This window comes from Polistes dominula, unplaced genomic scaffold, assembly GCF_049000335.1.
Source record: "Polistes dominula isolate Pdom_NZ unplaced genomic scaffold, Pdom_raw_medaka contig_15, whole genome shotgun sequence".
Classification (NCBI taxonomy): Eukaryota; Metazoa; Arthropoda; class Insecta; order Hymenoptera; family Vespidae; genus Polistes; species Polistes dominula.
This window is the reverse complement of record NW_028300915.1, coordinates 4,867,308-4,882,354: the sequence shown is the minus strand read 5'-3', so window position 1 is coordinate 4,882,354 and position 15,047 is coordinate 4,867,308. Positions and strand designations below refer to the sequence as shown.

Below are 15,047 nucleotides of genomic sequence, written 5' to 3'. Positions count from 1 at the left end.
TTTATTATTTAAATTTATTTAAAAGTATAATGAAACTAACGTTGTCTGTTTACGCAAGTTAATGGCGGAAAATTTAAAATAGTTAAAGTTAAGCACAGTGTATTCATTTTCTTTTAACTTTCAATGTTTATATATTTTAAGTATATTACTACTTTTTTATAGATATTATAATATATTATTTTATAAATTTAAAAGTGTATAAATCAAAGTGTTGTTTTATTTTGTTAGTGATAAATGTAAATAATGTTCAGAAATTTTAATGCTTTGATTCTTATAAAAAACATGATATTGATAGAATATAATTACTTGGTTTAACATTCATACTTATAAATTAGTTAAAAATGCTGCAAATATCTAGATTAGAAGTTAATGTTAGAAGACTTTTAGGACGTTGTGAATTAATGGCTAAAGATAATTCACAGAAGGATTGGAAACTTGAAAAGGTTATTTTATATCAATTTTCATATTACTAACCTATCTATTATTTTGTTTTCAATGAAAATAATTCTTGCTATATTTGTAAATATTTATTCGAACATATTATATAAACATGTATTATTTTTTGTTGCAGTACATACTTTCTCTAGATGAAATGATAAAAAAGCTGCAAACCTTACCTGAGTAATTTCATTTGATACTATAGATTCATATAAAAAATAATTAATTTTAAAAGATATTGTTAAATAAAAGATGATTTTCTTTTAGCAAGCCTTCTAAAGATGTTTTAACAACATACATTAAGAGACTTGATTTTTTAAAAGGCATTGTTAACACAGCCAAGTTAAATAATCCTGATGAAAGAGTAGCTGCTGTACAAATGTTATCTAAGGCATCCAATGCGAATGATACTCTTGGTCCGAATATAGCAACACAGATACATCAGAAAACTACGGCAAGATACAATCAAGAGTTACGTGCAGAATTATTTCATACCGAAAAGGGTAACAAAACCTATATTATAAGCAGGTCTCATATAAAAATAAGAAATTTAAAAAAACAACATAATAAAGCAGACATATGCATATTCAATTTAAGGATCCTTAGACGATGGAATTCGACATAGATATCCTAGCACTACTATGCAGGATGAAGATTTAGATGCGTTAATGAAATTTAATCGTAACATTCAAGAAAAGATTGCTGAAAATATGCTCTCTATGACTAGCAGCATGAAGGAGCACGCTTTGGCAGCAAGTGCTATAATCAAAAAAGATATTGGAACTTTGGAAAAGTCTGATAAATTAACTAATGTTAATACTGGAAAATTAAAAACGGAATCTTTGAAGTTGGAGGAACATACCAAATCTAATTGGAGATGTTGGGTTTGGTTAATGATCGCATTTGTACTTGTAGTATTTTTTAGTAAGTACAATATTTATTTTTATCATATATTTTTAATGAAGCATTTAAGAGCTAATATTTATGTAATATTGTTTTCTTATTTTTACTTAAAAAATATGATGGCAAGATTGTGCAGAAAAAACTGGAACATACTGTATATCAAAAATATTAACATTTTTTAGTTACAATAATCATTAAATTATTTTTCTGCAATAATATTTCATAATGTATATATTTTTTATGTTATAGACATGGTACTATTCATGAAAATATCAAAGAAGAAAGTTTAAATGCATAATAATAATAATAATAATAATAATAGTAATAATAATAATAGTGGTAATGATAATGATAATAATAATAATAATAATAATAATAATAATAATAATAATAATAATAATAATATTTATAAAGGAAATGTATGTTGTGTACGTAAAATGTGTGCATAAGATAGTGCATCAATGTGAATTGATGTGAATATAGCTGTATGTGTCATTTAGTGGTTTATGATGGTAAGAGTGCTTTCTTCATGATGAATATGTCTGTGGAAACACCTGTTCCACCCAAAACTAGCTGGAAACCTGGTAAATACCTATTTAAAAACATCCTTCCTAAAATTTTATATATTTAATGATAATTTATAAAATTAATATATTAAATTATTATGGTGTACTATAATTAAATTATGTATCTAGAAATATATATATATATATTTCTGCATTTCTTTGTAAATTGTTTTGTTACTAGGAAATATTCATTAAAAATATTTAAATATAAATTGATTTTTAAAAATAATAGAAATAATTAATAAATAAGATTTTTTATATAATCGAATGAAAAATCATAGAAATATCAATAAATATTTTACAAATCAAATGTCACATTGCGTGTTTCACCTTTATCCAAATATAGTGGGTTATTAGTTAACAAACATAATCTAATTATGAACAAGTTATCAATTGATATAATTCTACAAATCTTAGACACAGTGGTGTTTCTTTTTTTGGTTGTTTTGTGAAGTGTTTGTTGTTTGATTTGTTCATAGTCTGAACTGTTTGTTAACCGATCACCTACAGTATAATATTATGGTAAAATATTACAATAAAGGATTTTCTTTTAAGGTAGGGTTAAAGTAGTCAGAGCATTGTACAAATATACCGCCCAACAAGTAAGCCAAATTATTTTCTATAATATGATATTAAAAGTTATTTTCTTATACCATTGATTATTAGATAAATGATGTTTACTTCTCATAGGCGGATGAATTATCCTTCGATGAAGGGGACGTACTTTATGTTTATGAGAAGGATGTAGACAGTAATTGGTGGAAAGCTAAATGTGGAAGCCGTGAAGGCCTCATACCTGTTAATTATGGTTAGAATTATATTTAATGATGATGTTGTTATAATACTTACAAATTATTTATTTTATTTTTCACTTTCATTTGTAGTCGAAGAACAAATGCAAGAAATCTTACTGCCATTACACGAAGCTGCCAGGCGGGGAAACATATCATTTTTAAAAGAACACCTGAAACAAGGAGTATCGGGAACTGGTTTAGATGCAGCAGGAAATACCCCATTGTATTGGGCTGCTTCTACAGGTCACATCGATTGTGTTAAAGAATTACTATCTTTACCGAATTCCGCGATCAATGCACAAGTATATTCAATCTTCAGATCATATTAAATTGTTTCATTGCAGCAGTTTTTCAAAGTGATTTTTACAATTGATTTCAGAATAAAATGGGAGAAACACCTTTACATATCTCAGCGAGTCATGGACATTTAGATATAGTTAACTTATTACTTAAAAATGGTGCAAATCCATTTATTAAAAATAATGATAATCTCACTGCTAAAGATTTGTCTTCAGACATGGCGATTAAAAATGCGATACAATTAAATCAATTGCAACCTGATATAAAATGTGGATATACGGATGACGATTATAACGATGGAAGCGATTCAGAATAATTTTGTATTTAAAATTTATAGAAGTTTATAGAAAGTTAAACAAAAAATTTAATTAAAATTTTAAATAACGGTTATTTAAATTACAGTACAAGTATCATACAATATTTTCCTATTTCTTTTCTAGCATATTGCAAATGTTAAACAATTTGTTGTATATAACTGTATAAGTATAATAATAATTTATTTTCAAGTAAAATGTTTAAATGACAAAAATAATTTGCAATTTTTATTACAACTTTACAGTTTTTTTACTAAACCATCTATTAAAATCTAATCTCAATAATAATTGAGCTAAATGTTCTCCACTGGGTTGTGAACGAACTCGATTTAGTGTTTTTGTCAACCAGTCCATTAAACAATCGAGCGTATCGGAAAGTGTTTTTAATTCTTCTTTCTCTGTAACGAGCAAATTAGCAACTTCCCAAGTGGATGCTTGTAGAATGAAATCATCGCAGAGTCTTAACAAAAGGCGTATCAATTTATTTACCTGATAAAAAAAGAATTTTTATTAGATTCATTAGAAGAACAGTGCAATTTATTATAACAAAGTATTATTAATGACAATAATAGATTGGAATATGAAAAGTCTGTTGTAGTGAAATAGTTATGTACAAGTCTGTTGTAGAAACCTACTGGATTCTTTCTCTCTTTAATATTGCCGATTAAAAATGTTTGCGACATAACATTAGCCAAAAAAATAGAATGGGCCTTTTGCACGTCTTCAAAATTTTTCGTATTTTTCACATTGCTTTCCATTATAGCATATTGACTTTCTAATACGTCCACTTGCAAATAATACTGTAAGTTGTCGACAATGAAAATTAAGTTATTTCGTAACTGAATTACGCCGATATCGCTGCAATTATAAATGATTTTATGTAATAAATTGTTAAATATATATATATCTATATATATATAATGTATAACAGATAAGTAATTCAATCATACATACATATTTTTAAATTGCATATGTTCGCTCCATAGATTCCATAAATCTATTTGCGTTTTTTTCACCCTTAATAAAAATCGAAATAACGAATTATAATCGTTTAATGCATTCGGGCTAAATAATAAATGTAACGGCCAAACAATTTTATATTTTAAAATTATCAAACCCCAACCACGTTTTTCTATAAAAAAGAAAATATTCTAATATTAAATATTTGATTTCTTTTCAACATTAAATAAAAGATTTTATAATTAGTTAAAACAAAGTTATACCAATAGGATCTTCCAGCTCTTTTTCCGAAAAATCATTACATCCGATCAAATCGTCGTCACTATTTGTTTTAATTTCAGGAATTGGTACAGTGAAATTAAAACTATCCATAGTACTCTCATCACTTAGGTGCATTTTTCTTATTGCAATTTGAAAAGCAAGATTAATATCTCTGGATGTATGATTCGTTGGTGGTTTGTTTAGAATATGTGCAGTTAGCCTAATAAATTCTCTGAACAAGTCGCCACGACCCATTAAATAAAAATCTTTCATTGATTTTAGCTGTTGCAAAAGTTGAGCTTCTTCTACAGCAACTTGCCATAAAAGTTCTGTTACGCATTGTTTTAACTCGTCGATGGTCCTTTCAAATTCAATAATATTAAAAATTGGTTTGGACTGAAGATTTTGTAGTTTTCTAAAATATTCGTATTCTTTTTCACCCCATATCGAATTATCAGCTTTGGTGACTACACTGAAATCTGGTAAAGTAATCTCTTTTAGTAATTATAGTAAAAAATTATTCTACACAATTCTTCATAATCGAACAATCATTTTATTTACCTTTCTTTTGCCTAGGATCGTTGCCAAACATTATGATGGTTTGTCCTATAGTTAAAATTTTGGTTGCCAACGATGGTCCGATATGAGAAGGAAGCATATCTATCTGAATATCATAATCCCACATGTCCAAGCTATTCTTTTTATGATTACTTTCTTCATAACTATTGGTAGTATTTTTTTTATCAGTTGATGACGAACTATTCTGACTGTTAGATACTTTCTGAATGAAAAATTCATGATACACATCTTCAAGATGTCCGTATAAAAGCCAGCTTGTTAACTGTTTATAAAAAATTACATGTAGACAATGTATCATCCTAAAAACATAAGATTAAAAGATATGAGACATAAAAAAATGTTAATAGAATCTTGATACTTACTTTTCTAACGCTACTTCAACTTCAGGTATACCAGTGTGCATATGCTGATGTAGACATTGTATTAATTTACAACCATGTAGCCTTTGTGTATTTATCTACAATTATTATAACAAATACATATGAATTTTTGAAATTGCTATTATAATATTTTATTAATCAGAGTATAAAAAATATAAAATGATTACTTCGCGTATGATGGAGTTCAAGACAGAAAACAAGCATACGTGTTTTTGTACTTGACAAAGTATGTACGATACTGGTGTATAGCTGTTAGTTAAAACAGTATTTTCTAACTCTATAACGTCTTGGTGAAAAGGTTCTAAAGCTTGATTCATTCCATCACAAAGGGCTCGCTGATAAAGACCTTCAATATCTTGTGATTCTGTGTATGTAAAAAGAATATTTCAATTTATAATTTTATTTTGTCAGAAAAATCTTAGACACTTTGTATTTCTCTTCAACACTTATTACGTTCAAAATATAAGTAATTATCATACCAGTTTCATTGATTTCGCATAAGTTTGTATGCACGTTGATGAACTTTCTAATCGTGTTGCATTGTTTGACAATGTCAATTATTTTTGTTACTAAGGCACGTTCTCCAGGATGAAAATATTTATCTAAATTAACAGACTGAAATAAAAAAGTAAGAACAATTAATATCAATGAATTTGGTTATATACATCAACGAACTATGGTATTTGTAAGTAATTCAAACTTTTTAAATTTTAATTCTTACATCAATCTCGAGCATTTCCATTAAACTGGTCGAACAACCCCATAGGGACACTAAAATTTCATGTAACATTTTTTAATGTAACTGTTTCCTTTAAAATAATATTTTTTATCACAGGCATTTAACAAAGCTTTAAATATAATATTAGTAGTTTTGTGAAAAAACTTATGCGAAAATAATTATACATCGTATACTTTTTTTTTAACACAACATTCTTAAAGATCGGATATGGTTTGTTTTGTTATGACAACGATCCTAGTAGTTACATTGTGAACTATTTTAACCCTTCATATTCATAAGCTTATTTATTTAAAATGATTTAAATAAAATGAAAATATTCAATTATCAATTGTAATATTTTTAATGTCATTGTAATTTTGTCTATATTTTATTTTATTTTAATAGAAAAAATGTGTAAAAAAGATTGTAAAAAACAAATAGTTCGAATACTTTTTTATCATTTAGTTTTGCTTTCCATCAGAACCATCTAGTGTAAGTTTTTAGAAGTATATTGTCAGAGAACAAAATGGCTCCTTTTATGAATTGTAAATTTTCGTACCTGCATATTTCTCTAATATCTTTAATTTATTTTATTAGTTTACTACATAATAATCATTTTTGCAATAATCAGATAAAACTATTTATACTTAAGGATTTAGTATGATTTAATTATGTGTATAGTTATTTGAAAAAGTTCAAATTTATAAGAGGAAGTATCTTTGCAAAAAATACTAATAATAGGGTTGTGCAATAATCATATTATATTCCTATGATTACTTTTTATAAGTAACATACTAATATTTTATTTTTATTATAATAAATAAAGAAACAAGAATTAATTGTATTAATCATTTTAAAGAATAATTAATATAAAATTACTATTATTTATATTAAAAATATACGATGTTATATGAATCTTCAGAATTTGAAACGCTTCCTTTGCAATTTATGATGACTAAATAGGAAGGAATATTGGATAATTTTTGATTATAGTATAAAAATATATTAATTAAATAATCTAATTAATTGGTCGTAATTGTATACTTTGAATACTAATTAATATTTCAAAATGAAATATTATAAATAAATTAAAACTATGTTACATTTGGGAAGGATTAAATGATATTAGAAAAAAAGCCATTGTTATATATAGAATAATACTCTTTATTGTTTTTGATAGTTGTTGTCGTCGCTGCTGTTGTTGTTTTTGTTGTTGTTCACATATCGTACGTTCTTGCTTTGCCTTTTTATTTATCGCTTGCTTTAATTCATCCTAATCATCATCATTATCATCATCATCATTCGCCATTAGGAATTTGGTAGAACAATGTGTATAACAAGTTTTTTTAATACTTAACTCGAAAAACATAATAAATGAAAGGGTATGAATTGAGGCAACGCGCATCGGTCGCTCGAAAAGTGCGCGTACATTTTTTTCCTCAGGAATAAAAGTAAAGTAATTGCGACACGTGATTATTCGTTCATTATTTTATCTTTTTAATCTATCACCGTAATTAAAAGGGATTCTTCTAATAGCTTGAGTTTATTAATTAAACGTTTAATTCTTTTGAAAGAACAAATAACGTGTTTTCTTTTCTTTTTTGTGTTCTTTCTTGTTTTATTTTTTTTTTGTTTTTTTTTTTTTAATATTGATGCAATTTTTGTTCCGAAATTTAATCGAGCGATCGACGTTTGCCTCGGAAGAAGATACCACGCACCCTTTAGAAATTTGTTTGTTCTCTTAAATATATCTATGAATTAAAAAGCGAGCGAACGAGCGCGCGCGAGGAACGCCATGATTCTTCTCGGATACGGAGTGGAAACGTAAGTTGTGTATAGAAGAAATAAGTACTTATTAGATGATGTGCGAAAGGGGGAAGATTTCAATGTTCTTTTGCCAAATTTTATATTTTATATTTACGTTCTAGAGAGAGAGAGAGAGAGAGAGGGAGAGAGAGAAAGAAAGAAAAAAATATAGAGATAAGAGACATTGAGAACGAAAAAAACAACGATTTTGTCATTTTTCTTTCGATCGCGCGATTATCGAAGAGCAAAAGAAAAAAGAGAAAAAAACAGAAAGACAAATTGGAACGCCATTTTCCAAACTCGCGTTCGATTTCTTCACGCAGGCGTTCCTTTATGAGTGTTTTTTTTAGTTTCTTTTCGTCTCTTCTTTCTCTTTTTCTTCTTCTCGAATCTTCGCGCACCCTATTCTATCATTATAACCTCTCCTTTATTTTCTTTCTATTCTTTTTTATCATCTTTTCTTTTTCATATAGATTTTCTTATATAATATTTCGAACAAATATACCAGAAAAGTATATTTTTATGAATGAAAAATACGATCGTTTCGCTTGTTCATCGCAATTGTGATCCGATTTTTCCCCTCCTCTTTTCTCTCTCTCATTTTCTCTCTCTCTCTCTCTCTCTCTCTTCTCTTTCTCTTTTTCTTCCCTCCTTCCAAATATATTATTCCATACTCCGTTAAAACGAACGTCATCGTGGCAATTCATCACCTATATGTGTATATGTGTAAGTGTCTCTGCGTGTACACGCGTGTAATATGTGTGTGTGTGTATCTTTTTTTTTACCTTTTTTATGCTTTAATCAATTAACTCTGTCTTTCTCCACATAACTGTCGTCCCTTGTTTTTTTTTACTTTTTATTCTTCACGCTACTATTTACAATGTACAACACGTTTCTTCTCTATCGAATCTCTTATTTTTTTCTCCCTATTGTAGATTCGCGGCTATAACAGGACTCGCGCGTATTAAAACTATCATTCACGCTGACGTCGAGCGAACGATGATTTTTCATGTATGTGAGTAAGTGTATCTCATGTGAATGTGTGTATTATGTATGGATATATATGTATTTATGTTCCATATGTGTATATATCTGAGTATGCGCAGGTGTATCATGTATACATAAATATGAGTATGTGTATATGTATTATGTATGTGTGTATGCACGTATGCATGTATATTATTGAATTTAGTTGACGAAGGAGATACGAGGATCGGTCTTTGTAATAAGTTCGTGATCATATTGGAGTGGGTGGGTTGGTGGGGTAGCTTGACTCGACTCGACTCGACGCCGTCAGCACCTCGGTGTTTGAAATCCAGATAAAAATGGCTAACTAATTATCGGTTAGGTATCGTAATAGGAACTTAATCGTACATTTCTTGGCGCCATACCCAATATACATATGTGCATCATCGTCTCTATACATTATTTATATTATACATAGATATTATTATACTCGTGTCGACTTTTTCTAAATGCAATCGCGACGGAGATCAACGATTCGTTATCCGCGTTTATATTACCGTTCATCGACACCAACACTTAGACTCCTTGGACGGATCGTCGCGTTTGTCGATCGACGAATTTTATTATCTTTTTATTTTTTTTATTTTTCAACTTCACTCCGATTTCTTTCGTTCTCTCCCTCTTCTTTTCTTCCTTTTACTTCTACCGCTTCTTCTTTATTTTCTACTTTTTTTTTGTATTCTTCGTTAAAAATTAATTATCAAAAAAGAAATGAATAATTCGACCTTATCCTCACATCCCTCTTCATCTCATTTTTCTGTATTATTTTTCTTCGTATTTGTAATAAACGCGAAAAACGGAAGTGACGTTCGAAAAGAATTTGCGCGACGCTTAATGCGTTACGAGGATAATGCCTTTAATAAATTTATTTTATTCTTTTCTCTATCTCTCTCTCGCTCTCTCTCTCTCTCTCTTTCTCTCTTTCTCTCTTTCTTTCAATAAAACGATAACACGCGAGTCCCCATAGCCGTAAGTATTTTTCTTATTTGTTTGTTTGTTTCATCATCTTAATCTTTTTGTATCGCTCTTACAAAGGTAAATATATTTATATTTATATTTATATTTATATTTATATTTATATTTATATATATGTTTATATATATATGTATATATACAAATATATATTTATATGAATATATATATTTATAAATATACATATATATATATATATAATAATATCTTATATTTGTATATTTTTTCACATTATATGCCTATTATATTCTTCTTTTCTTATTTATTTTACTTAAACAATAACTTTCTTTCTTACTCTCTCTCTCTCACCCTCTTTCACACCCTCTCTTTCTCTCTATCCTTTATCTGCGCATGTACTTATTTATAATATTTACAAAGTTTGTTTCCTTTCTTTCTTTCTTACATCCATTTTTTCCTTCCCTCGAAATATCGTAGTCACAGAAGTATAAATTTATTATACGACCCCTCTTATTATCTCAATTCTCTTTTAATTTGCGATATGCGCGTCTTGCATCGACTTTGTGTCGGTATAATAACATTCCTATTCCATTTAAGCCAGTCTTACGTTCACAATTTTTTATTCGTCTATTTTTCTTTTTTTTTTATCTGCACTCTTTTTAATTTCATTATCGATATTATTTCAATTTCACAATTTTTTGAAGTGTCGAAGCAAGACGCGCACAAGGACACCGATTACGCTCTTTCCTCTCTAATATTCGTTCGCACTTTCGCTAAAAGTAATATTGCTCGTCGTTTCGTATAAAATTAAAGAAGATAAAGACAAGTTTTGAAGAAAAATTAGAAAGAAAAAGATCGTAGGAGAAGCAAAAAGAAAAAACCAGAAAAGAAAACGTTCTTTTTTTTTGGAGTTAAGATTGGGGGATGTGATAACACACGAGAAGGTGGATAGGTGTAGGATTGAATTTAAAGGGTTGAGGAACGGGGATGATTTTGGAAAAATCGGCTAAAGTTTTCGAGAGAAAGAAAAGTCGATCGAACTTATTTTTTTTTCTTGCTTCTTCCTTTTCTCTCTTCTTCTTCTTCTTATATTTCTTTTTTATTATTTCTTTTGATAGGGAACTAACGTGTCTGGATATTTGGGATGACGAAATAGGGGGTGATTTTGGGTTTGGGTTGGTGTTGAGCGTCGATTCGTTGGTGTTGTTGCAGCGGCAAGAAAAAGAAAAGAGAGAACACAAATGGTTTCTCTCTAATCGCACGAGAGTCACCATCCGATTTATTACTTAATGTTTAGCATTGTTAATGTTTTCGTGTAACTTATGTACAAGATAATTCTTAAGAGCGTATTTCGTCTATCGCACTTAGTATGGTTTGTAATGTGCGCGCGCGTTTTTTTAAATTGTCTGTGTGAGTATGTGTCTGTGTGCAGTGTTTTCTCTCTCTTTTTCTCTCTCTCTCTCTCACTCTCACTCGCTCTATCTTTCTCTCTCTCTCTCTCTCTCTCATTTTCGATGTAAAATAGTACGACGGGATCGATGATTCGCGAGATTCGAGATCGGTATTTTGTTGTTGTTACTTAGAATTCCCAAGAGAGGAATCCTCACCATTGCCGATCTCTCACGCGAATTCGTCTTTTTTTCTTTCTCTACGAACGACATACATACCAAATCGATCTTTAACAAACGAATATATCATATCTGCGTGCACTTTTATTTATTTTGTTTTTGTATTTTTTTTTTCTATCGAACAAGTCTCTCTCTCTCCCCCTCTCTCTCTATCTTTTTTGTCTCTATCTTTGTCTCTGTCTCTCTTTTTCTTTTTCTTCACTCTTTCTCTTTCTCTCTATTTCTCGATCGATCCTCCCATTTAGCGCGAGACACCACTCAACGTCGTTGCTCGTTATGAAAATTTTGATATATGTAATAATCATTTGAAATACGATCATAAAACAACACCCATCCTTACCCTGCCCTTTTCCGCAAAACTAAGAAAAATCTTTCAATATGTGAAAAACACAACAATCAATCCGAGTCCAAGATTTCGATAGATTTATTTATTTATTTTTTTTTTTTGATATCGCACCGACAAGAGTCACGTCTCTGCTGCCAAGTTTAGACGAACGAGAATAGACATTTTCTTATGCATTTTTTTTTCTTATTCTTGACTAAATTCTCATTCTCGTCGTCATCGGTCATCGTCATTTTATCGAGCAAGTTTCCCTCCTCCGGCTTGGGCGTGTGGCAAGCGGGGCCACGCTTGGTTTATATACGTGTGTGTACATAGATACATTATGATACATTATTACGGGGAGATCAGTGGCGCGAGGGTGGCCATCGCTAACTACACCCATCGGGGGAGGGTAACAACTTTTTTTTTCTATTATCCCGATATCTCGAAATGTGCAGGTACGTAATTGTTTAGCGTCGCGCGTCGGAATCGTAAGGCGGCGGGGGGGATTTCCCGTTTCAAGGATCGGCACGCGCCGCCACGATCCGACCTTCATTCCTTCTTTCCCTCAATCCCTCCCTTTCTCTTTCTCTTCCTCCACCATCCTCTCCATTCACTCTCTATCTCTCTTTCTTTTTTTTCTTTAAATTATTTCTATCTCGAACTCAAACTATCATCGACTCGGGGAGACGCAACATGATATTCAGAATTAATCTAAATATTCAATGATGAATTAGAGAGAGAGAGAGAGAGAGAGAGAGAGAGAGAGAGAGAGAGAGAGAGAGAGAGTGCGTGAGTGAGTAAAGAGCTAGAAAGAGAGAAGTGAGAAAATTAAAAAAAAAAAGAGAGACAGTTCAGCTCTTTCGTTTGTGTTAGCTGTTTCTCGATAAAGAAAGAGCACCAGGTTTCGTAGCCAGCAAGGTTGGCTCGCGCAACCCCTAGCACCATAAGCGTTGAGAGAAATGTATGCGTGCGCGCGCATATGAACGCACGCACACACGCATGTGTGTCCGTTTCTATTTTAATTATCTCATCCATGCGTCGTACGTAGGACGTCTCTTAAAAGATATAGGCCACGGCGGTCGTGATCGTTTTCGCATACAACACACCCCTATTTTTTTTTCTCACCACAGGGGTTCACGTGTCTTTTTCTTCTACTTCTTCTACTACTTTTTCTTCTTTTTCTTCTTCTTCTTTATCTTCTACTTTTTCTTCTTCGTGCGACTTACGATTAATCGACGGAGAGTTCTCAACGCCGGCCGGCTAGGCGAGCGATACCACGTCTATCGATTCTTCTGGGACTTTCGAGTAGTAGGGAAGAAGAGAAGGAGGGGGTTAAGGAGTGGGAGGAGGAACAGGAGTCTAGTAGAAGGTTCTGGATTTTTGTCAATTCCCGTAGCAATCGACTGGGAAAATAAAAAAAAATGCAAGCTGTTCAAAAATCTTTTTCCCTCTTTCTTTCTCTTCCTCTCTTTCTCATTCTTTCCTTTGGTACTCTCTTCGTCTACCGCATCGCCGGCCCGGGGGCGTGGACGTTGAGAGCTCTGATCCACTTCTTCCTCCTTTTATTCTTCTTCTTCTTCTTCCGTTTATCACTTTTTATATCATTTCTATATTCCATACTTTCACTCGTTCTAGTTCGGTCCCGTGTATAACGTCCTCGGTAAGTGTTTTTTCTAACGCCATTCGACGGATGCTCTTAAATTCGAAGCTCGTTATTGATGTGAGCAACCGAAGAAACGTTCTCGAAGATGATGACGTTTGCAGATGGAGGCACAAGTTTTGTGAGGACGGGATCGAACGGTCCGAATTAAGAGGCCCAAATGCCTCTTCTTCCTTCCTTCTTTCATTTTTTGTTTCTCTATATGTGTTTGTGTGGAGGGGACCCATGACAATCGCTCTTTATTTGCCTTGCGGTGTCAGGGGGATAGAAATCGATGAGATGACTCAACGATGTTAATATTGGGGGCTATGATCCTACGCACATAAGCGATTCGTGCGTACTACTGCTGCTCGCGTTATTTACACCTGAACCACCCACGTTTGTGCTACCACAGCTCGATGAGGTTAAATGTTGCAGTTGCTGTTGTTGTTGCTGTTGCTGGTGCTGTTGGTGTTGATGATGGTGGTGGTGGTGATTATGATGATGCTGTTGTTGCTGCTGCTGCTGCTGTTGTTGTTGTTGTTGTTGGTGTTGTTGTTGCTGCTGCTGTTGCTGCTGTTCCTGTATCGTCGTACTCCTAAGAATATCGTCCGCCGATAGAGGAGTTAATTTCCATCCAGGCATAAAGTCGAGTTCCAAGTCTGGTCCGATGTCAACGTCGAGAAGCTCGTTATTGTTGAGTGGATCAAGAGGTGACTGACTGGAAAGCGATAGCACACTACCCCAATTGATCGATCTACTATCGTCACTATCGCCGATACCCGAGTCCGCATCCGTCTCCCCGGAAGAAGTTGGTGGCATCGGGAATGGGGTTAACCTGCCCTGTTCGGGTGGTTGAAGCTGCGCAATAGGCGCGGGTATTATCGGCTCCATGGGGGGTGGACTCCTGTCCCTCTCCATCTCGCGCTCCAAATACCTCAGGGTATTGCAAATGAGGACCGACCGATGTAAACTGGGATCGGGGAACTGACGGTACTTGGCCAATTTACACATAGAGATGTTGAGGACGGTCATTCGTCTCTGCCGATAGCAGGCTCTACCTCGTCGACACCAACTCGACCTGGAGCCTTCGCAGCACCTTTCGTTCGCGCGGTAACTTGAACCCAACTCTAGGTAGCTCTTCCCGTTCTCTTCGCGTCTTATCGTTGGCGGTTCGTAATGATGGGAAGTTCCCCATTGAGGTTGAGGCCTCGACAATTGGTTGTAACCGTTGTTACCAATCGGACTACTGGAGGCACCGCGTTGATGGTAGTAATGTTGCGCGTGATGGTGCAGCTGCGTCACCGTAGAGGCATTTGCTGCCGACGGGGATGTTGACGATTGCTGTTGTTGCTGTTGCTGTTGTTGTTGCTGCTGCTGTTGCTGCTGTTGTTGAGACGTCGAGTGTTGTTGCTGCTGTTGTTGCTGCGACGTCGAATGTTGTTGTTGTTGCTGCTGCTGTTGCTGTTGTTGATTACTC

The 15,047-nt window shown here is 32.5% G+C and overlaps 4 protein-coding genes across 4 annotated transcripts in view; 2 read left to right on the top strand and 2 right to left on the bottom strand.

Annotated features, from left to right (window-relative positions):
* The first annotated feature begins 123 nt into the window (after nucleotides 1-123).
* Nucleotides 124-1,733, top strand: Use1 (Vesicle transport protein Use1). The gene is made up of 5 exons (XM_015326389.2): nucleotides 124-443; nucleotides 572-621; nucleotides 706-941; nucleotides 1,036-1,362; nucleotides 1,591-1,733. The coding sequence occupies exons 1-5, from the start codon at nucleotides 342-344 to the stop codon at nucleotides 1,629-1,631; spliced, it is 756 nt and encodes a 251-aa protein (XP_015181875.1). The 5' UTR covers nucleotides 124-341; the 3' UTR covers nucleotides 1,632-1,733.
* An 80-nt stretch (nucleotides 1,734-1,813) lies between these two features.
* On the top strand, nucleotides 1,814-3,533 carry LOC107071994 (osteoclast-stimulating factor 1). Its single transcript, XM_015331530.2, has 5 exons — nucleotides 1,814-1,925; nucleotides 2,463-2,509; nucleotides 2,598-2,715; nucleotides 2,792-3,003; nucleotides 3,081-3,533. The coding sequence occupies exons 1-5, from the start codon at nucleotides 1,829-1,831 to the stop codon at nucleotides 3,315-3,317; spliced, it is 711 nt and encodes a 236-aa protein (XP_015187016.1). The 5' UTR covers nucleotides 1,814-1,828; the 3' UTR covers nucleotides 3,318-3,533.
* Grip75 (gamma-tubulin complex component 4) lies at nucleotides 3,482-6,624 on the bottom strand. The gene is made up of 9 exons (XM_015331518.2): nucleotides 6,217-6,624; nucleotides 5,975-6,110; nucleotides 5,663-5,859; nucleotides 5,478-5,572; nucleotides 5,098-5,414; nucleotides 4,539-5,015; nucleotides 4,270-4,447; nucleotides 3,951-4,173; nucleotides 3,482-3,804 (listed from the first exon to the last, which is right to left on the bottom strand). Exons 1-9 carry the CDS (start codon nucleotides 6,283-6,285, stop codon nucleotides 3,547-3,549), a joined length of 1,950 nt encoding a protein of 649 aa, XP_015187004.1. The 5' UTR covers nucleotides 6,286-6,624; the 3' UTR covers nucleotides 3,482-3,546.
* A 729-nt stretch (nucleotides 6,625-7,353) lies between these two features.
* tara (SERTA domain-containing protein 2 taranis) overlaps nucleotides 7,354-15,047 on the bottom strand; it is a 36,065-nt gene continuing 28,371 nt past the window's right edge. The window contains 1 exon segment of the mRNA XM_089170481.1: nucleotides 7,354-15,046. Within this exon segment, the coding sequence (XP_089026607.1) occupies nucleotides 13,895-15,046 (1,152 nt within the window). The 3' untranslated portion in view covers nucleotides 7,354-13,894.